General features: G+C 37.7%; 2 protein-coding genes across 2 annotated transcripts; both read left to right on the forward strand.

Moving 5' to 3' along the window:
• Positions 1–1581: 1581 nt before the first annotated feature.
• On the forward strand, positions 1582–2520 carry LOC144613118 (olfactory receptor 5M5-like). Its single transcript, XM_078434062.2, has one exon. The coding sequence runs from the start codon at positions 1582–1584 to the stop codon at positions 2518–2520; it is 939 nt and encodes a 312-aa protein (XP_078290188.2).
• Positions 2521–12078: 9558 nt separating this feature from the next.
• LOC144613117 (olfactory receptor 5M5-like) lies at positions 12079–13017 on the forward strand. The gene has a single exon (XM_078434061.2). The coding sequence runs from the start codon at positions 12079–12081 to the stop codon at positions 13015–13017; it is 939 nt and encodes a 312-aa protein (XP_078290187.2).
• Positions 13018–22291: the final 9274 nt, after the last annotated feature.

Genomic DNA, 22291 nt, shown 5'->3' on the forward strand with positions numbered 1-22291 from the left:
CTCCCTACAAATACTTCTTTCTGAGTTTTCTCTGTTATAACTATGTAGGGTGTTGTGATCTATTTCTTTAAAGAAAAGTTATCATCGTATAGTGTCAGTTAAATAATCAGACATGTTCAAGGTTACACTGCATCATTAACCCACAGAAACAAAGAGATATTAATTATTGATGCTTGATTTATATGTTAATAGATATTTATTAAAAACACCATCCCAGCATGAAAGAGTATTTGACTTTTATAATAACTTCTCTGACATTACAAACTTAGAAATGTACAAAATATTTATGATTACATTGATTTAAGTGACTTGTCTTGGATTTTAATACCATGGTCAATATGACCACAGCCCACATGTGCAGAGTGGGATAATGCAATGGGCAAGATTATTGGAAAGGCATTTACAAAGTGCCTTAGAAAATGATTTCTGCCCATTCTTGGATGCGTAGCTATTAGTAAAAGGCAGTATAACATGCTGTCATACCTGTGTGTGTTATTGAAGGAAGCTACTGGTTTTTACAAGATGGTATTTATGGTACATAAAAGTACCCTCCATAAATGCAGAAAGGGGAGATACACTTGAGGGTAACTTAAGTCTTGCATCATTTGTATGATTGCTATGATTATTATTCCACTAGGATCATTCACATGTATTGAAAACCCTAATCAGAATTTATGTTACATAATTTTTCTTATTTTATGTGAAAGTTAAAAGGAGGTAGAGTTACCATAAAATTATTATAAGGCATGGATATGTTAACTATTTTTTTTTCATTATTGTCTCCTCCTGGATACCAGGGGGACTTTTAATCCTATTGCTTTGTCTAATCTTTTACCCAATAAACATTTGATATCACTGATATATAGGTATGTGTATATTGTGTATATTTTATACATATATATATATATGGTTTGCATATTATACATGTATCTTTTTTTATATCAAAAACATGATTGACTTTATGCCTCATGAACCAAGTTTTGGCCCTGATTTTTGATAATGATACCCAAAGCAGAGGAGATCCTAGGCTGAGTCTTACATGTTCACTAAGGTTTGGTGATAGGGGACCACCTGAGTAGAGAAGACACCAAGGGAAAGGACATGAATTGCAGCATGAGGGAACAAACTGCTTGAAAAGATCTTGAGTTTGGGGAGGCAAGAGGACAAAAGCTAGTTTTATAGGGATATGCGTCATTCCCTCTAGCTGCAAAAACCACGTGATGATTTATATACCACATCAAACCACATTGCAGAAACAACTGACTGCAATGTCCCCAAATAGCAACGTTTAAGGAAATTGTAAGTGAACAAAAGTAATACATCTTGCAGAGAAGATTAAGTCTTTTCAACACAAAGAGACTTGAAGAAAAGCATTTAGAATATGACTGCCTTTATAAAAGGAGCTCTCTACTAATGTAGATGTTCAAACTGTCAACTGCGGGTTTACTAGGCTATTTCTTTAGGACACGTGAAACTTACAAGTTTGAGACTAGAACTATCAGATGACATGATGGGGGTAACAGATGCGTGACAAAGACATGCATTTCTATTTGCTTTCTTTCAGTCCCCATTTGAAGTCAAATGTTACAGACAAACTACACAGCAGTGACTGAGTTTATCCTCCTGGGACTGACAGATCGAGCCGAGTTGCAGCCTGTCCTTTTTGTGGTCTTCCTGGTCATCTACCTTATCACAGTAGTTGGCAACGTGAGCATGATTTTGTTAATCCGAAGTGACTCAAAACTTCACACGCCCATGTACTTCTTCCTCAGCCATCTGTCCTTTGTGGATCTCTGTTACGCTACCAGTGTCGCTCCACAGATGCTGGTTCATTTCTTATCCAAGAGAAAAGCCATTTCCTTCCTTGGTTGCCTTCTACAGTTCCACTTTTTCATTGCCCTGGTGATCACGGATTATTATATGCTGACGGTGATGGCTTACGACCGCTACATGGCGATCTGCAACCCCTTGCTGTACGGTAGCAAGATGTCCAGATGTGTCTGCCTCTCTCTTGTTGCTACGCCTTATATTTACGGTTTTGCAAATGGCCTGGCACAGACCATCCTGATGCTTCGCCTCTCCTTCTGTGGACCCAATGAAATCAACCACTTCTACTGTGCGGACCCACCTCTCATAGTCCTTGCCTGCTCGGATACGTACGTCAAAGAAACTGCCATGTTTGTGGTGGCAGGTTTCAATCTCACATGCTCTCTTGCCATCATTCTCATCTCCTACATTTTCATTTTCAAGACGATTCTGCGCATCCGTTCTGCAGAGGGGAGGCGCAAGGCCTTCTCCACCTGTGGGTCCCACTTGACGGCTGTCACCATCTTTTATGGGACGCTATTCTGCATGCACCTGCGACCCCCTTCCGAGGCATCTGTAGAACAGGGGAAAATTGTCGCAGTTTTTTATATCTTTGTGAGCCCTATGCTAAACCCTTTGATCTATAGCCTGCGGAACAAAGATGTTAAACAAGCAATCAGGAAAGTTGCCCAAAAGGTATTACTTTTTAAATAGACAATTTGGTCGCAGTTATGTAATATATCTTATTGTCTCACCAATAAATGAGCATTTAAGATTAACAAATCACTTTCTGTCATTGATTACTTTTTGACTTTTATTGTTCACATCTGGATCTTGAAAGTGTCAAATTATTTGCTAGTATTTATAGTTCCATCTGGTAAATTAAAAAAAACCAACAAACCCTAGAAATTCAAAGACAAAACCAGAAGGCATTATTATTGGTTTATACATTCAATAAATAACAGAAGTTTCCATGCATAATACTCATAGTGATACAAAGTTATAAAAAAGAGAAGTACCAAATTATGTTATATCAATGCCCATATGTTTGATTTTTATAGTGCTTATTAATTTCCAAACTAATAAGCAGAAACTTCCCAACTATAGTAGGTGAGAGGGTTTATTTTCTCTTTTGCTCTTTACAGTAATCATATAACAAAGAAGATCTTATGTATCTCTGAGTATTACTCTAAACAATATTTGGAATGACAATACTGGTCCCGTGGAATCCTTAGTCATAAGGCTTTGATGGAATGGCGTATTTTCCTTAGAAGGTTTTTTTTTTAAATCAATATCCACCCTCATCATAAAACTGGTTTTGTGGTTTCACTTGTATATCTTTTTTATCACAAACTATTTCCAACATACATCAAAAAATAGGAAATATTATAAAGACCACCTGTGCAAGTGACCTAATCATTAAGGCTTCATACGTGCCAGTTTTGGTTCAAATATTTCCCAAACTCAGCTATTCTCAAACCGAGCCCTCCCCGCCTGATTCCATTCCTCTCTCCATTTCCTGCACTAACATCTCATGTGAATTCAGTGTTTCTCATCCCTATGTAGAGTTCTAATATTTGCTGGTGTTCCTGTGTCCAGAAAATTATATAATATTATTTTGGCAGATTTAAAATTTGTTATAAATGAAGTCACGCTATCCTACCGCAAGTTATTCTGTTTTCACTGAATCTTGTTGGATTCATCCATGCTGATCCATGGAGCATGAACTGTCACTGGTAAAGTCCACGTCAGCATATAAATATACCACAGTCTATCTATCCATTCTCTTATTGATGGGGGAATACATTTTTCCTGTTCCTTGGTAATATGAAAATCTAGAAAACCATTTTGCTCTGAAATTCTGAATGTGGACGAGTTCAAGAGTTCCTCCATGTAAAGTTGCAAGAGGGTAATTTCTGGGTCATAAAAGAGTATCTTTACATTTAGTAGATATTGCCAAATTGCTCTGCTTAGTGCTGTCTGAAAAACAGTGTGTGAATTTGGTCTTTACTCCATATTCTTGTCAATTCCTATATACTGTCAGACTTTCAAAATGTTGTCCAATCTGATGGGTGTAAAATGGATTCTAATTTCTTGTTTAAGCCTTTGTGTTGTCATTACAAGTGAAGCAGAGTGTTTTTAAGTGCTTTGATACTAACGGAAAAGTTTTCTTTCAGTTGTATGTCTATATTCTTTGTTCATTTTTCAGCTGGGTTATTTTATCGTTATTTTGTACATTTGCAATAGCTCCTTATGTATTCAGTAGTAGATACTAGCCTTTTGATGATATATGCAATGCAAATACTTCAACCTGTTTGTAGCTTGTATTTCACTTTTGTGCATGAGATATTTGGTAGTATAGAACTATGTAACATAGTTCAAATGTTAATCTTCTCTTTATGGCTGTGCTTTGTATGTTTTGCCTAAACAATTCTTTCCTATTATAAAGATATTTTCATATTTTCTTTCAATTCTTTAAAGTTTTACTTTTGCATATTTAAGCCTTTATTATTCCTGGTATTACAAATGTTGCAATATAATTATTATTGTCATTTTATGAAAATAATTAATTTTTCCAACTTTTAAACACTCCATATGGCTCTTATTAAGATTTTAGTACAGGGGTGTCTGAATGGCTCAGTCACTTAAGTGTCCAAGTCTTTTTTAAATTTTTTTATTTCTTTAATGTTTTTTTATTTTTGAAGGAAAGAGACAGAGTATGAGCAGGGATGGGGAAGAGAGAGGGAGACACAGAATCCAAAGCAGGCTTCAGGCTCCAAGCTGTTGGCACAGAGCCTGACATGGGACTCAAACTCACAAACCATGAGATCATGACCTGAGCCAAAGTTGGGCACTTAACAACTGAGCCACTCAGGTGCCCCTTGTCCAACTCTTGGTTTTAGCTCAGGTCATGATCTCACGGCTTCATGTGATCCTGCTCCCCATCAGGCTCTGTGCTGTCAGCCCAGAGCCTGCTTGGGATTCTCTCTCTCCCTCTCTCCTTGCCCCTTCCCCCACTCATGTCTCTTTCTCAAAATAAATAAACAAACTTAAAAAATTTTAATTTGTTTTATTTTTTATTTAAAAAATTTTAACATTTATTCATTTTTCAGAGACATAGAGTGACAAAGCACAAGTGGGGGTGAGGCAGAGAGACAGGAAGACACTGAATCTGAAGCAGGGTCTAGGCTCTGAGCTGTCAGCACAGAGCTGGACACGGGGCTTGAACTCACAAACCGTGAGATCATGACCCGAGCCGAAGTCTGACGCTTAACCTGTTGAGCCACCCAGGTACTCCTAAACTTAAAAAAAATAATTACAAAAAGATTTTAGTAAAAATTCTGTCATGTATGAATTTTTCATATTTGTATCAGTTTGTTTCATGGTTCTCTCCTGTGGGACCAACCTGTCAAAGACTTTGTCAACGCAAACTATTTTTATAAAGATAGTTTTATCACCTCTCATCTGAAAGTTTGAACATTAAGGAATTTTCTTGAGGGATCTCTGACAGAAGATACCATTAAAATGTATAGAAATACTTTATTGTCTCCAGAGTTTGTGTTCACTATTTTCTCAGAAGGCACAGGATACCAACTTCATTGAGCCAATGCTGGTGGCTATGAGAAGAGCAAGAAAAAAGTTATTCATAGTTGATATTAGATCTGTGTCCACTCTTGTATTCTGGTACTTGCCATCATATATCTTCCTTACTATGTCTTAACATATGTTTCAATTTGTCATCAGTGATGCATGCCTTGGTCGTCTTTTCTTTCTTGCCCAAACTGGTCCAATTCCCAAGTCTGAATGCGCCGTATCCAGATTTAAGAGTTCACAGAGAAAATAGCAACAAAAGAGGGGTGTTATAATTTTTCCTCTTCAGTAATTATACGCGGTCCGTTTTGTGCTGGACAATATGCATGTCCATCCGTTTCATGGCACCCTACTTCTCATCATTGGCCTTTTCTCCCGCGACTACAAGTTTTGAAAGTCAATTTTGTTGAAATTCCTCTCAGAATAGATTGGTTGGGCAGAACACAGCTCTATGAAGTCCTGGCCAATCTAGTTATTGATTTATTTATTTTTAATATCTTCCATACCTTACAAATGTTTGATTGCTTCATATACAAAAACTGAGAGAGATGCTTGTGGTTTTATTTCCCTTTGCAATTTTTTCCTATTTTGTTAACTTTAAAAAAAATTATGTTTATTTATTTTTGAGAGAGACAGAGTGTGAACAGGGGAGGAGCAGAGACAGGGGGAGACACAGAATCTGAAGCAGGCTCCAGGCTCTGAGCTGTCAACACAGAGCCCAAGGCAGGGCTTGAACCCACAAGGGTGAGATCATGACCTGAGCCAAAGTCGGAAGCTTAACCAACTGAGCCACCCCAGCACCCCAGTTTTTTCCTATTTTATTATCTCATGTCCTGTAAAGAACGAGTATTATTCCTTTTATCATTTTTTAATTTTTTATCCCAACTCTGGTGATTAAAATCTAAAAGTGCTTTTGCCTGATATTCATAGACTACCAGCAGTATTTTTCTTGTTTTGGGTTGGTTGATGCCTATTGTATATATTTTTTTACCTTCTTTACTTTCAGGCCCTAAGTCCTTCAAATTGCCGAGTTTCATATTTCATTGTGAATACACATACTTAGATATATTTTATAACGATTTATTTTGCACTTAAAAAATGTTTTTCTCCATCTGTTTTTACCTTTATCCAACCATGAATTAAATTGTGTTTTCTAAGTAACTTTGATTCATGACTGTCTCATCCCCTGAGTGTCACCTCCAGAAGGCAAGGTCCATGTCTACTTTTGCTCATTATGTTAAAGCCAGCCTATTCCCCAGACCTTGAATATAGATGGTTCTCAATAAATTTGTATTGTGCTAACACACTATTGTTATGCCCATTGCATTATGGCTATTTGAGTGCCAGCTCTACTCTATGCTACTTACTAACATGATCTTCAGGAATTCTTAACAAATGGAAACCTGATTGGGAAACTTTACATATGCTTGCCTCATCCCTCCCACCAGGAAGCAGAAACTCTTTAAGGACCCAGATCTTTTGACTTTCGCTTATCCTCTCTACATCGACAGCACAATGGTAAATACAAGGCTTTCCCTGAATGGTTTTAACCCTGTGGATGGATGGATGGATGGATGAATGAATGCATGCCACGAATCTTTGGGAATGTCTAGCATGGTGTAAGCTTGTCACATTTCTTTGCTAAACTATACATAACATGATATCAAGGACTGTCAGTTGGCTTGTTTTAATCCCAGGCTCACAATTTATTCTTTGCATCTACCATGGAAACTTATTTAAGCTCTCTTTGCCTCGGTTTCCCGTCTGTAAAATGAAGCTAATAGTATTAATGACCCAAGACGTTGTGTGAGGAATAACTGAACTAACGTGTGTATAGCGGTAAGCCTAATACCTGGCACATAGTAAATATTCCATGCTTATCAGCTGTAATTAAATACCCCCGTTCTGATGTCTTTTCTGTGGTTTCTTAAACAAATTAGTCACTTACACCACTTCGTCTCCCTACAGTTTTCATTTTTGAGGGAGAAGGAAGTGTGCTTGATAAAACCGGAAGTTACCAGAGAGGGGAGAAGCAAGAGTTGTGTATTCATAGGATGAAGTACACATTGCACACTTCTGAAATTGTTCACCAAGTATCCATTGATAAACGATCATATCCCAGGGCCTGTGCTACCTGCCGGGATCTCAGTTCTTGCCTGTAGGGGTTTACGATGTACTCGTGGCAAAAGAGATATGGCAGGCAATTAAGCAGAGTGTGTTAGACAAAGAAGGGGGCAGATTGCTAAGAGCATGTTGAAGGGAGAGGTCAAACTCGGTTCTGCGGAGGCGGGGAAAGCATCTTTTGAGAAAACATTTGAGCCTTACCTACCGTCAGAGGCAATATAGCATTCACTCAATATATTTTATGAACTAAATCAAATTTTTAAATCATCAAAATAAAAAGTAGACATTGTTTGAAAAGGCATGAAAATGGTATTTGGCTCTGGGAGAGAGTGAGACTAAGAGAGCACAGTCAGGGATGACCCAGAGGCTTCTGGAATGCATGAAGAGATGAAAAGATGTACCAGTTATGGTAACAAAGGCTGAGGTAGAGGTTTCTAAGTGACTCTGGGGGACAAAGTTTTAAAGGACATTTTGGATTCCATTCACTACATCCCCCACATGCTTATCTAAGTAGGGTGAGTACAGATTAGTGGGATTATGGAAAGGATCATTGCCTCTGCCTGGCCAACAATACAAGGCATCCAATTCTCTATGTGGTTCATGAACATGTCTCATCTCAATCAGACGTGCTGACTGGCCATGGCTCTGGAAAGGGAAGGAGAGCACCAGGGCTATGCCTATGTGCCTGGGGGACTTCAATTCAGAGGAAAGGAACAGAAAAGCAAGTCTAAGCCACATTTTCAAATCCAAGTCGATCTGCAATAATGTTAGTAATGATAATATCTGACTCATGTGCATAGTCCTCAGTTGAGTCATATTACACAGAGGGTCCTTTTAAGCGCCAGGCCAGAATCTTCTAAACCTAGGTATAGCCCAAATCTTTAACAAAATGAATAATCATTATTACTGCTATTACTTCCACTGCCAAATTATTGAATAACTATTGTGTGCTGCTCTGACCTGGGTTAGGGACATGGCATAAAACAACATTTCACTCAGGATTGATTACCTGAAGAGAATTTAAAGAACGGACACAGAATACAGGCAAAGTTACAGAAATTGATCAAAGAAGTTGAAGAAATATCTGGAGTCTAGCTGCGGAAAGCAGTGTCCAGGCGATGTCTACAAACCTCAGACCCAAGGGGATCTAGAGGCAGGAAGCAAGTTCTGGCCGCTGTCTTTCCCAATACACAGCTCAGCAGGAGTTTAGCTTGGAAGGATGCAGCCACTCGAGCGCCTTTGTTGTGAATGGGGGAGAGAAGGAGAAATAAACTGAGTTACTTTTCTCTTTCTCCCTCTTTTCCCTCCACTGGCTCCTCCCAGTGGCCAAACTCAGCTGACACTGGACACCAAAGGAGCTCTACGGATGTGATCCATCAGGGTTCAACTCCAGAGGGACAAAGGAAGGTAGAGAAGAAAAGGCAGTGAGTCAGGGTGGGAGAGGGTGACAAAAGGAGAACCCCAGCACGTCTATATCATGTATATATCCATAACATTCCCACAGTACATAATAGCTATGGAGTATTAATCCAAGTAACATGATAAAGCACAAGGCTCGGAATGAGTAAATAATGAGTCCAAGATCAACCTAAGTTGATTGATCTTCCAATGACATTCCAGACTCCAAAACTTTCTGTGTGCACCAGGCACCATTCTACCTGACAGGTTGTAGACAAGAGAACCTATTATTCCCCCAGTCAAGAAATAGTAAGACATTCTCAAGCATAATTTAAAATAAATGAGGAATCCCCTTGCTTTATGATTCTCAAGAGATTTGATTCCCTGTTGATATTGGGGCATGGGCCAAAATCATGTCCTCAATGAGCTTAGTCAAGATTTGCAGAAGCATAAGTCACTGACTGTAGTCTGAATGATCTGCTGCTAAATTAATTAAACCACAGGGAATTGGTGCCTATGTGATAATTCTGTTATAAACTCTTCAGGTTCTTCTATCCATGCTGTCCTTGGGAAATCACTCCTCTTTCACAGGTAGGATTTGGTGTTGTTAAATACATATTTTGGAAAGTAGAAATAAATGTTTTAGTCAACAAAAAAATCAAATTACGGGTTGAAACATATTCTAATGAATTAGCACAATTGTTGATATTGATTCTAATGATTTTTAAGAGTACAAGTACTTATACAAGTACAATAGAGTAATAGTTATAATAGAAAGGAAACTAGAGAGAACATCCATTCCATATATGATTGATTGGCTCCATTTGGGAAAGCACTGTTCCAGGTGCCAATGAGGCTCTAGCTAGAGATTAGATAAACTCTTGTCCCCGAAAGTCACACTCTGATGTTGAGTCTTATGTTAGACTAGACCTGGATTTTTCACCCAAATACAACAGTAGCTACAACTTACTAAGTGTTTCCTACACATCAGGCATACTTGAAAAGTTTTATCTGAATTAAATATCTCATACAAGGGAGTTGTTTTCAGAACCAAATTATATGCATGAGGTATCTCTAATCTTTGTTGACTCTCATAACCACCCATGGATACTGTCTGTTGCTTCATGAAGAAAACTAACAGGATGGTAGTAAATATCATTTTGTTTCCTTCCAAGTTAATAATGCTACTCTATTATTTTATAATTATTAGCATCAGATCATGTAATAGTCTGTATCCCCTTCATGGAGAATTGGTCATGCTCAACTTTATAATCTATATTAATTTTTTAAGTGAATGAAAAATGCATTTGATGAAGATACTTTCTCTAAATCTTTTTCCACTTCAAACTGAACCACTGCCACATGTAAAGGAGACATAATCCTTGTTAAAGAAGATACCAACCTTCTACCTCTTTGGGTGGCTGCTTAGTGACAGCAAGCATCTACATGACAGAGTCTCAGAGTGAGGGTAAATGTCAAGTCTACAGAGCCCCCAGGTATCCCCATAACTACTTCTGTCCATCTACAAACACTTTTCTGAGAGTTTTTTGTTTGTTTCCTCAAATCATGTAGAAAATTGTGCTCTCTTCCTTTAAAGAAAAGTTATTGTCTCAAAGTACTCAATTAAATTATCTGAAATGATCAAGTTTGTATTGCCTCATTAACCCACAGTAACAAATAAATGGAGATTGTAATTATTTTGACTCTTGATTAATGTGTCAATAAATAGATATTAAGAATACCATCCCAACAAGAAACAGTACTTGTCTATTATGATAATTAATCTTAAGAACTTAGAAATACACAAGATAAATATGATTACATTCATTTAGGTGACTTGTGACATTCATTAAGTGACTTACATTTTATTACCCTGGTAAATAATTCCAGAGTCCAAAAGTGCAGCATGGGATAATGTAATGGACAAGGTGCTAGAGAAAGACATTTACAAATTGCCTTACAGAGTGATCCCTCGCCATCCCTGGCCTCATAGCTCTTAGAAAGAGGCAGTACAACATTGTCATACCTCAGTGTGTGTTTTTGAAAGGAAGTGTAGGTTTTCCACAATAATATTTATGGTACTTTTATCCTGCAGAAATATGGGGAGATGGACTTGAGGGTATCTTATGTCTCGTCTCAGTTGTAATATTACTATGATTATTCTGGTAAGATCATTTACATGTATTGAAAAACTTAAATAGAATTTATGTCACAGAATTTTTCTCAATTTTTGCGAGAGGTAAAAGGAGGTAGAGTTGCAATTGAATTACTATAATGCATGGATATGTTTGTTAATCTTTTTTTTTCATTATTATCACCTCCTCCCATATCAGGGAGTCTTTTAATATATTGTTTCCGTTAGTCTCTCACCCTATGAACACTTGATATCACTGATATATAGGTATCTGTATGTCTTATACATACATATATATATATGTATATATACATATGTATGTCTTATAAATAAATATATATACATACATATATATTATGTATCATACACATATCTTTTCTTATACCAAAAACAGGATTGACTTTTATGCCTCATGAACCACGTTTTGGTCCTGATTTTTGACAATGATACCCAAAGCAAAGGAGATCCTAGGCTGAGACTTACATGTTCACTAAGGTTTGGTGATAGGGGACCACCTGAGTAGAGAAGACACCAAGGGAAAGGACATGAATTGCAGCATGAGGGAACAAACTGCTTGAAAAGACCTTGAGTTTGGGGAGGCAAGAGGACAAAAGCTAGTTCTATAGGGATATGCGTCATTCCCTCTAGCTGCAAAAACCACGTGATGATTTATATACCACATCAAACCACATTGCAGAAACAACTGACTGCAATGTCCCCAAACAGCAACGTTTAAGGAAATTGTAAGTGAACAAAAGTAATACATCTTGCAGAGAAGATTAAGTCTTTTCAACACAAAGAGACTTGAAGAAAAGCATTTAGAATATGACTGCCTTTATAAAAGGAGCTCTCTACTAATGTAGATGTTCAAACTGTCAACTGCGGGCTTACTAGGCTATTTCTTTAGGACACGTGAAACTTACAAGTTTGAGACTAGAACTATCAGATGACATGATGGGGGTAACAGATGCGTGACAAAGACATGCATTTCTATTTGCTTTCTTTCAGTCCCCATTTGAAGTCAAATGTTACAGACAAACTACACAGCAGTGACTGAGTTTATCCTCCTGGGACTGACAGATCGAGCCGAGTTGCAGCCTGTCCTTTTTGTGGTCTTCCTGGTCATCTACCTTATCACAGTAGTTGGCAACGTGAGCATGATTTTGTTAATCCGAAGTGACTCAAAACTTCACACGCCCATGTACTTCTTCCTCAGCCATCTGTCCTTTGTGGATCTCTGTTACGCTACCAGTGTCGCTCCACAGATGCTGGTTCATTTCTTATCCAAGAGAAAAGCCATTTCCTTCCTTGGTTGCCTTCTACAGTTCCACTTTTTCATTGCCCTGGTGATCACGGATTATTATATGCTGACGGTGATGGCTTACGACCGCTACATGGCGATCTGCAACCCCTTGCTGTACGGTAGCAAGATGTCCAGATGTGTCTGCCTCTCTCTTGTTGCTACGCCTTATATTTACGGTTTTGCAAATGGCCTGGCACAGACCATCCTGATGCTTCGCCTCTCCTTCTGTGGACCCAATGAAATCAACCACTTCTACTGTGCGGACCCACCTCTCATAGTCCTTGCCTGCTCGGATACGTACGTCAAAGAAACTGCCATGTTTGTGGTGGCAGGTTTCAATCTCACATGCTCTCTTGCCATCATTCTCATCTCCTACATTTTCATTTTCAAGACGATTCTGCGCATCCGTTCTGCAGAGGGGAGGCGCAAGGCCTTCTCCACCTGTGGGTCCCACTTGACGGCTGTCACCATCTTTTATGGGACGCTATTCTGCATGTATCTGAGACCCCCTTCCGAGGCATCCGTAGAACAGGGGAAAATTGTCGCAGTTTTTTATATCTTTGCGAGCCCTATGCTAAACCCTTTGATCTATAGCCTGCGGAACAAAGATGTTAAACAAGCAATCAGGAAAGTTGTCCAAAAGAAATTACTTTTTAAATAGACGCTTTGGTCAGAGGTATGTAATATGTCTTATAATCTCACCAATTAATCAACATTTACATTTAGCAAATCACTTTCTGTCATTACATGTTCTTTGTCGTTCCTAATTTGAATATGGGACTTAGAAGACTATATTAAGATATTTGCTGGCATTTAAAGTGCCGTCTCAGGGAAGAAGGACAAATACTGCATAGCAACTGAAAGACAAGACCAGAAGGCATCGCTCTTGCTTTATAAATCAATAAAGAACAAAAGATTCTACCAATAAATTCATAATTGTACAAAGTCATAAAAGAAACCCAGAATTACCAAATGATACTATGTCAACGATCACATGTTCAATTTTTATAGTGCTTAAAAATTTTCAAACTGATTTCCGAAAACTTTTCAACCATAACAGGTATTTTTTTTTTTCTTTTTGCATTTCTATAGATCACATAGTAATAAAGATCTCTGGGTAATTCATATTACCCTAAGAAATAACTTTAGGGGTGCCTGGGTGGCTCAGTGGGTTAAGTGTCTGACTATTTTGGTCCAGGTCAGGATCTCCCTGTTCCTAAACTGGGGCCCTGTGTTGAGCTCTGGACTCACAGCAGGGAGCCAGCTTGGCATTCTCTGCTCCCTCTCTCTCTCCCTCTCCCTCTCCTCCATTCCCTCCCCTCTGTCTCTGTCAAAAATAAACAAACATTGAAAATAATTAAAAAATATTTATTAAACAAAAGAAATATCTTTAATTTTTTTTAACATTCATTTGTTATTGAGAGACAGAGAGAGACAGAGCATGAGCAGGGGAGGGGCCAAGAGACACAGAATCTGAAGCAGGCTCCAGGCTCTGAGCTGTCAGCACAGATCCTGACGCGGGGCTCGAACTCACAAACTTCAGATCATGACCTGAGCTGAAGTCGGATGCTCAATGGACGGAGCCACCCAGGCACCCCAAGAAAAGAAATACCTTTAGAGTGATAATACTAGGTCACTGTAATCCTCATTCATAAGGCTTTTGAGGGAATGGCATATTTTCCTTAGAAGGTTTTTATTTTTATTTTTTTAAATTAATATTCACTTATTTTTATTTTTTTAAATTAATATTCACCCTCATACCCTCATCATAAAAGCGGTTTGGTAGTTTCACTTGTATTTTTTTTTTATTATGAACTATTTCCAATGCATCGAAAATGGAAAATAATGTAAAGACCTCCTGTGCAAATGTATCTAATCATTATTACGGCTTCACACCTGCCAGTTTGGGTTCAGATTATTTCACATACTCAGCTATTCTCAAACTAAGCCCTCCCTGCCTGATTCCGTTTCTCTCGCCATTCCCTACACTCAACCCTGCTGTGAATTTAATGTTTCTTATCCCTACGTAGAGTTCTACACTTGCTGGTATTCTTGTGTCCATAGAATTATATAATATTTTTTTTAGCAGATTGAAAACTTGGCTATAAATGAAGTCGTGCTATCCTTCTGCAAGTTATTCTGTTTTCACTAAATCTTGTTGGATTCATCCATGCTGATTCATGGAGCATGAACTGTCACTGGTATAGTCCACGTCAGTATATAAATATACCACAGTCTCTCTATCCATTCTCTTATTGGTGGGGGAATACATTTTTCCTGTTCCTTGGTAATATGAAAATCTAGCAAAGCATTTCGCTCTGAAATTCTGAGTGTGGACCAGTTCAAGCGTTCCTCCATGTAAATTCCCAAGAGGGTAATTTCTGGGTCATAAAAGAGTATCTTTGCGTTTAGTAGATATTGACAAATTGCTCTACTTAGTGCTGTCCCCAAAACAGTGTGTGAGATTGGTCTTTACTCCATATTCTTGCCCATTCCTATATACTGTCAGACTTTCAAAATGTTTTCCAATCTGATGGGTGCAAAATGGATTCTAATTTCTTCTTTAATCTTCCGTGTTGTCATTACAAGTGAAATGACATGTTTTTACGTTCTTTGGTACTGATTGAAAAGCTGTCTTTTCTTCAGTTGTCTGTCTACATTTTTTGTTCGTTTTTCAGCTGGGTTATTTTAGCTTTATTTTTTACCCTCGCATTAGCTCCTTATGTATTCTGTACTAGATACCAACCTTTTCATGATATATGCAATGCAAATACTTCAGTCTGTTTGTAGCTTATGTTTCCCTTTTATGCATGATGTATTTGGTGGTATTTTAACATAGTTCACATGTTAATCTTCTCTTTATGGTGGGCTTTGTATGTTTTGTGTAAACAATTCTTTCCGATTATAAAGGTATTCTCTTATATTTTCTTTCAATGCTTTAGAGTTTTATTTTTGCATATTTAAACCTTTCTTTTCCCTAGCATTATAAATGTTGCAAAACAGACTTTAATTCTGATTGTGTAATGAAAATAATAAATTTTCTATCGTTTTTTCAATAGCCCGCCCATTTTTTTATGAGAATTCTATCGTGTATCACGTTTTCCTATTTGTATCAGTGTTTCGCTAGGTTCTCTTTTTAAGGACCAAGTTGTCCATTCCATCATCATTGCAAGCCGTTTTTAAAAAATAACCTTACCACCTCTAATCCGGAAGCTTGAAATGTTAGAGTTTGTTGAAGGATCTTTGGCAGAAGACTTTAGAATATACAGAAATATCTTATTCTCTCCAGAATGTCCATTATTTTCTCAGAAGGCACATGATACCAACTTCATTGAGCCAGATATGGTGGCTACAAGATGGAGAAAGACATAAGGTACTTATAGTCTATATTTGGTCCCGTGTCCACCCTCTTATTCTGACACTTGCCACTTCAGATCTTCCTTTCCTAGGTTTAACATAGTTTGCAGTTCGTCATGAGTTTTGCATGCCTCGATCATCTCTTGCGTCTTACCCAAACTGGGCCACTTTCCAAACTGGATGCTGCCATATCCAGATTTAAGAGTTCACAAGGAAAATAGCAACAGAAGTGAGGTGTTGTGTTACTTTCCTCTTCAGGCATTACAGGTGGTCCATTGCCTGCAGGATAATTTGTGTATCCATCCATTTCGTGGTACCTTACTGCTCATTTCTGGCATTTTCTCCTGAGACATACAAGGTTTGGAAATCAATGGTGTTGAAAATTACTCTCAAAGGAAATGGGAGCTGAGCAGAGCAGGGTCTTATGAGATCAAGGTCAATCCAGTTGGGTTTTTATTTTAAGATTTTCGGTATCCTACAAATGCTTTACTGTTTCAAATATAAAAACTGAGAGGGATGCTTGTGGATTCATCAATTTCTCTTTGTAATTTTTGCATATTTTATTAGCTCCTGTCAGCTAATGAATGAGGCTTATCCCTTTTAACATTTTGTACGTTCTCTCCCAACTTTGATGATTAAAACCTAAATGTGCATTTTGCCTGATATTCAGATACCTTCAGCAGTATTTTTTATTCTTTTCAGTTAGTTGATGCCTATTATGTTCGTTTCTACCCTGACTTTCAGGCCCTGAGTCCTTTCAATTACTGAATTTCATACTTTTATGAATATACATGCTGACGAATACTTTCTAACAGCTTATTTTGCACCTAGAAAGCATTTACTCTGTGTTTTCTCCCCTTTCTTACCACGAATTAAATTGTGTTCTCTAAACTTTTTTTTAAAGTTTTTTGTTCTACTTTTTATTTGATTAGAATACATTGTACTTTCTACTTTTAGTAAAGTTTTAAAAATTTGGATAGATATAATGATTGAACAAAGTCATTAGTCATACTTTTCTTGGAATAATAAAAGGATTATAGAATATTTTAACATGGATACTCCTGCTTCTATCTTATATGGTGTCATGAAGAATGATATATGATTGATAATAAATTATCACTTAATAATAAACTGTTTAAATATTACCTGTTATATATGACTACAATTATAATTATATTGAATATTTATCTAATTTATCTAATATTTATCTAATATTAATGTTCCTTTAAAATTAGCCATTTTTGTCAATGACTCACTGTTCTCTTTGTATCCCCTTTTTATCCTGGGTCTAGTTTTCTTCTACATGATTTATACCTTTAATTAGTCATCCTCAATGACCATTTGTGTGAGAGAAATTCTGTTTTTATTCGTCTGAAATTGCCTCGTTTTAACTTTAATTCTTTTTTTAAAAAAAAAATTTTTTTAACATTTTATTTATTTTTGAGACAGGGAGAGACAGAGCATGAACAGGGGAGGGTCAGAGAGAGGGAGACACAGAATCTGAAACAGGCTCCAGGCTCTGAGCTGTCAGCACAGAGCCCGACGCGGGGCTCGAACCCACAGACCGTGAGATCATGACCTGAGCCAAAGTCGGCCACTTAACCGACTGAGCCACCCAGGCACCCCTCGTTTTAACTTTAATTCTTGATGAATAACTCATTTGGGTATGGATCTAGATAGACTGGTATTTCCTTTCAGTACATAGAAAATTATTCTTTTTCAGGTCTGTCTTAGTGTGTTCCACAGAAGATTTTATTACCAGATCCTCTGTTATTTCTCTGTAGGTAAATTTTCTTCTTATGTCAAATTTGGTGTGTTTTAGTGTCAGTTTTTTTTTCTTTGCTGAGTAAGCCCTATCCTCTGGGTATATGCTCACATAGTATCACGAACCTTTAATGCATAGGACTTTTCACACCTCTAAGTTAATACTTGTATGATATTTGTGTGATTGATTCATGATTGTATCATAACCAGATTGTTGGCCCTAGAGGGCAAGGTCCATATCTATCTGCTTTTGCTCACTTATTTTAAAGCCAGTATTTTCCCAAGCCTACAACAGATGATTCTCAACAGATCTATATTGAATTAATAAACTATCATTATGCTTTATAATTATGCATTATAATTATGTCATTACAAATTCTACCACTTTTCATCATGATCTTCACAAATTCTTAGCAATTGAAAACCTCACTGCGCCTCTTTTCATGTGTCTGTTAGCCATCTGGATGTCTTCTTTGGAAAAGTGTTTATTCATGCCTTTTGCCCATTTCTTCACTGGATTATTTGTTTTTTGGGTGTTGAATTTGATAAGGTTTTTATAGGTTTTGGACACTAACCCTTTATCAGATACATCATTTGCAAATATCTTCTCCCATTTTGTAGGCTGCCTTTTAGTTATGTTGATTGTTTCCTTCACTGTGTAGAAGCTTTTTATGTTGATGAAGTCCCAAGAGTTCATGTTTGCTTTCGTTTTTCTTGCCTTCTGCAATGTATCTAGAAAGAAGTTGCACTGGCCAGTGTCAAAGAGGTTACTATCTGTATTCTTCTCTAGGATTTTGATGGTTTTTGGCTCCCATCTAGGTCTTTCATCCATTTTGAATATATTATTGTGTATGGTGTAAGACAGTGGTCCAGTTGAATTCTTCTGTATGTCACCACCCAGTTCTCCCAACACCATATGTTGAAGAGACTGTCTGTTTTCATCTTTGTCAAAGATGAGTTGACTATATAGTTTTGGGTCCATTTCTGGATTTTCTATTCTGTGCCATTGATCTTTGCGTTTGTTTTTGTACGGGTACCATACTGTTTTGATGACTACAGCTTTGGGAGATAGCTTGAAATCCAGAATCTTAATGCCTCCAGTTTTATTTTTCTTTTTCAGGATTTCTTTGGCTATTTGGGATCTTTTGTGGTTCCATACAAATTTTAGGATTGTTTTATCTATCTCTGCAATGAATGCTGGTGGCATTTGGATAGGGATTGCATTAAATATGTAGATTCCTTGGATAGTAGGGACATTTTAACAATGTTTGCTCTTTGAATCCATGAGCATGGAATGTTTTTCCATTTCTTCCTGTCCTCTTCAATATCTTTCATGAGTCTTCTATAATTTTAAGAGTATAGATTTTTTAACCTTTTTAGTTAGGTTTTTTCTTAGGTATCTTATTGTTTTTGGTGCAGTTGTAAATGGGGTCAATTCCTTGATTTCTTTCTGCTGCTTCGTTATTGGGATATAGAAATACAACAGATTTCTGCACATTGGTTTTATATCTTGTGACTTTGTTGAGTTCATGTATTAGTACTAGCAATTTTTTAGTGGAGTCTTTCGGGTTTTCTACATAAAGCAAATAGTCAAAGTTTGACTTCTTCCTTGATGATATGTATACCTTTATTTTTTGTTGTTGTTGTCTGATTGCTGAGGCTAAGGCTTCCAGTAATATATTAAGTAGTAATGGTGAGAGTGGGCATTCTTGTCTTTAAAAAAAAAGCCTCTCAGTTTTTCCCCTTTGAGGATGATATTAGCTGTGGGTCTTTCATATATGGCTTTTATGATGTTGAAGTATATTCCATCTATCCCTACTTTGTTGAGGGCTTTTTATCAAGAATGGATGTCATATTTTGTCAAATGCTTTTCCTGCATCTATTGAGAGGATCATATGGTTCTTATCTTTTTTTACATTACATTTTTTACATTAATGTATCACATTGATTGATTCATTGATTGATTTATGAATATTTAACCAGCCCTGCAGCCCAGGAATGAATCCCACTTGATCACGGGGAATAATTCTTTTAATGAACTGTTGAATTCAATTTGCAAGTCTCTTGTTGAGAATTTTTGGATCCATGGCCACCAGGGATATTGGCCTGTAATTCTCCTTTTTAGTGGCGTCTTTGTCTGGTTTTGGAATCAAGGTAATGCTGGATTCATAGAAACAGTTTGGAAGCTTTCCTTCCATTTCTATTTTATGAACAGTTTGAGAAGAATAGGTATTAACTCTGCTTTAAATGTCTGGCAGAATTCCCCTGCAAAGCCATCTGGCCCAGGACTCTTATTTGTTGGGAGATTTGTGATAACTGATACAATTTCTTTGCTGGTTATAGGTCTGTTCAAATTTCCTGTTTTTTCCTGTTTCAGTTTTGTTAGTGTGCGATTTTCTAAGAATTAGTCCATCTCTTCCAGATTGCCCTTTTCTTTGGCATATAATTTTTCATAGTATTTTTTTATAATTGTATTTCTGTGCGTTATTTGTGATGTCTCCTCTTTCATTGGAGATTTTTATCTATTTGGGTCCTTTCTCTTTTCTCTTTTATAAGTCTGGCTAGAAATTTATCAATATATTCAGCCATCCAAAAAAATAAAAAAAGCAGAGAGAGAGAGAGAAATCTTGCCATTTGCAATAATATGGATGGAGCTAGAATGTATAATGTTAAGAAAAATAAGTCAACTGGAGAAAGATAAATATCATATAATTTCATTCATATGTGGAGTTTAAGAAACAAGACAGATGAACAAATGGGATTTGGGAAAAGAGTACAAAGGGAAACAGACAACAATAGAGTCTTAATGACAGAGAACAAACTGAGGGTTGATGGAAGGAGGTGGGCAGAAGATGGGCTTAATGGATGATGGGTATTAAGGGGGCACTCGTGTGATGAGCACTGGGTGTTGTATGTAAGTGATGAATCACTGACTTCTACTTCTGAAGCCAATATGGCACTGCATATTAATTAAATAAAATATTTAAAGAGTACAAATTTGAAGAAAAAAGAAAACTGCACAGTGAAACTTTGCATATGCTTGCCTCATCCCTCCCACCACGGAGTAGAAACTCTTTAAGGACACAGATAGTTGGACTTTCTCTTATACTCTACATTGACAGTACAGTGGTAAGCACAAAATTTCCCCTAAATGTTTGTTAAGCCAGTGAGTGAATGAATGAAGGAATGAATGAATGCCGGTAAACCTGGAGAATGTTTAGCATGGTGTGAACGGGTCACATTTTGTTGTTAAAGTATTGACAACATGGTATTAAAGACTATTGAATGGCCTGATTGAATGCCAGGCTCACCAATTATTATTTGCATCTACCAGGGAAAGCTACGTAAGCTCTCCTTGCTTCAGTTTACCTTCTGTAAAATGAAGAAAATGGTGCTAGTGTTCTATGGACTTGTGTGAGGAACAGCTAAACTAAGGATTGAAAGGTGATTGCAGCACATAGTAAGTGTCCCATGCCTATCACCAGTATTTAATGACCCTCATTGTGATTTGTTTCCTTTGGGTCCTGAAATAAATTCACCACTTATTCCACCTTGGCTCCCCGCAGTTTTCATTTTTGAGGGAGAAGGAAGTATGCTCAATAAAAGCTCAAGTACCGGGGAAGGGATAACCAAGAGTTGCTGTGGATTCGCAAAACCAAAGAACACACGGCCCACTTCTTAAGTCATTCAGCAAGGATCTGTTGATCAGCGATCATATCCCAGGGCCTGTGGTAGCCGCAGAGATCACAGTTCCTGCTCATAAAGATGCAATGTAGTGTTGTCAAGAGAGATGTGGGCAGTAAATTAAACAGATTGTGTTAGACAAGGATGGGGGCAGGGCGCTAAGAGCACATGGAGGAGGGAGGTCAAACTCACTTCTGCGGAGGCGGAGAAAGCATCTTTTGAGAAGACATCCATTTGAGCCTTTCCTGCTGCCAGAAGCAACTTGGATCTGCTGGGAATGAGGAAGGTGTTAACTGGAGGGGAAGCTCAGGGAATATTTAAAGCCAGAGATGGACAGAAAGACAAAGTGTGACTGCAGGGTGAGGAACGGCAGCGACTTTCAGTTGAAAACAGAGTCCAATCTGGGGGTGCCTGGGTGGCTCAGTCGGTTAAGCGTCTGACTTCGGCGCAGGTCATGATCTCGAAGTCCGTGGGTTCGAGCCCTGCATCGGGCTCTGTGCTGATGGCTCAGAGCCTGGAGCCTGCTTCGGATTCTGTGTCTCCCTCTCTCTCTGACCTCCCCTGTTCATGCTCTGTCTCTTCCGGTCTCAAAAATAAATAAACGTTACAAAAATTTAAAAAAAAAGAAAAGAAAAGAAAACAGAGTCCACTCGGTATGTGATGATAGGCATTAAACTCTACCCTGCCACTTAGGTACTACCTGGTACTGGGGTGTTAGTCCATCCAAGCTCCTTTAGTAGAGCCTCTGTCTTTTCTTCTGAAAGTTCAGGATGGAGTCCTTTCCCTTTAGGGTTATTTTGAAGACATTAAATTACCTACTTGAAAGTTGTCCACACAGAGGAAGTCCTCACCAAGGAGTTTGCCCATGACCTGTGTGTGTCAAAATGCTGTTTATGACTGTCCTTCCCCAAGACTTCGATGTTCATCAGCGGGGACATTCTGAGCATTCTGGATTTAAGAGAGGAAACAGTTTCAGTGTGAAAGAAAAAAAAAATGGAAAATCAGACCGTTGTCAAAATTTGAAGATGAAACTTTTCGTGTGCCTTCCCCAGAGCTCGTAGGGCAAATAGGAATTCTGACATTAGGGAAAATAAGATTGAGTCATCTGATTAGCTTTCTGATCCCAGAGT

This window comes from Panthera onca, chromosome D1, assembly GCF_046562875.1.
Source record: "Panthera onca isolate mPanOnc1 chromosome D1, mPanOnc1 haplotype 2, whole genome shotgun sequence".
Classification (NCBI taxonomy): Eukaryota; Metazoa; Chordata; class Mammalia; order Carnivora; family Felidae; genus Panthera; species Panthera onca.

What these genes read in the sequence shown, in the direction of transcription:
- LOC144613118 (XM_078434062.2), top strand. Translation starts at nt 1,582, where the DNA reads ATGTTACAGACAAACTACACAGCAGTGACTGAGTTTATCCTCCTGGGA.
- LOC144613117 (XM_078434061.2), top strand. Translation starts at nt 12,079, where the DNA reads ATGTTACAGACAAACTACACAGCAGTGACTGAGTTTATCCTCCTGGGA.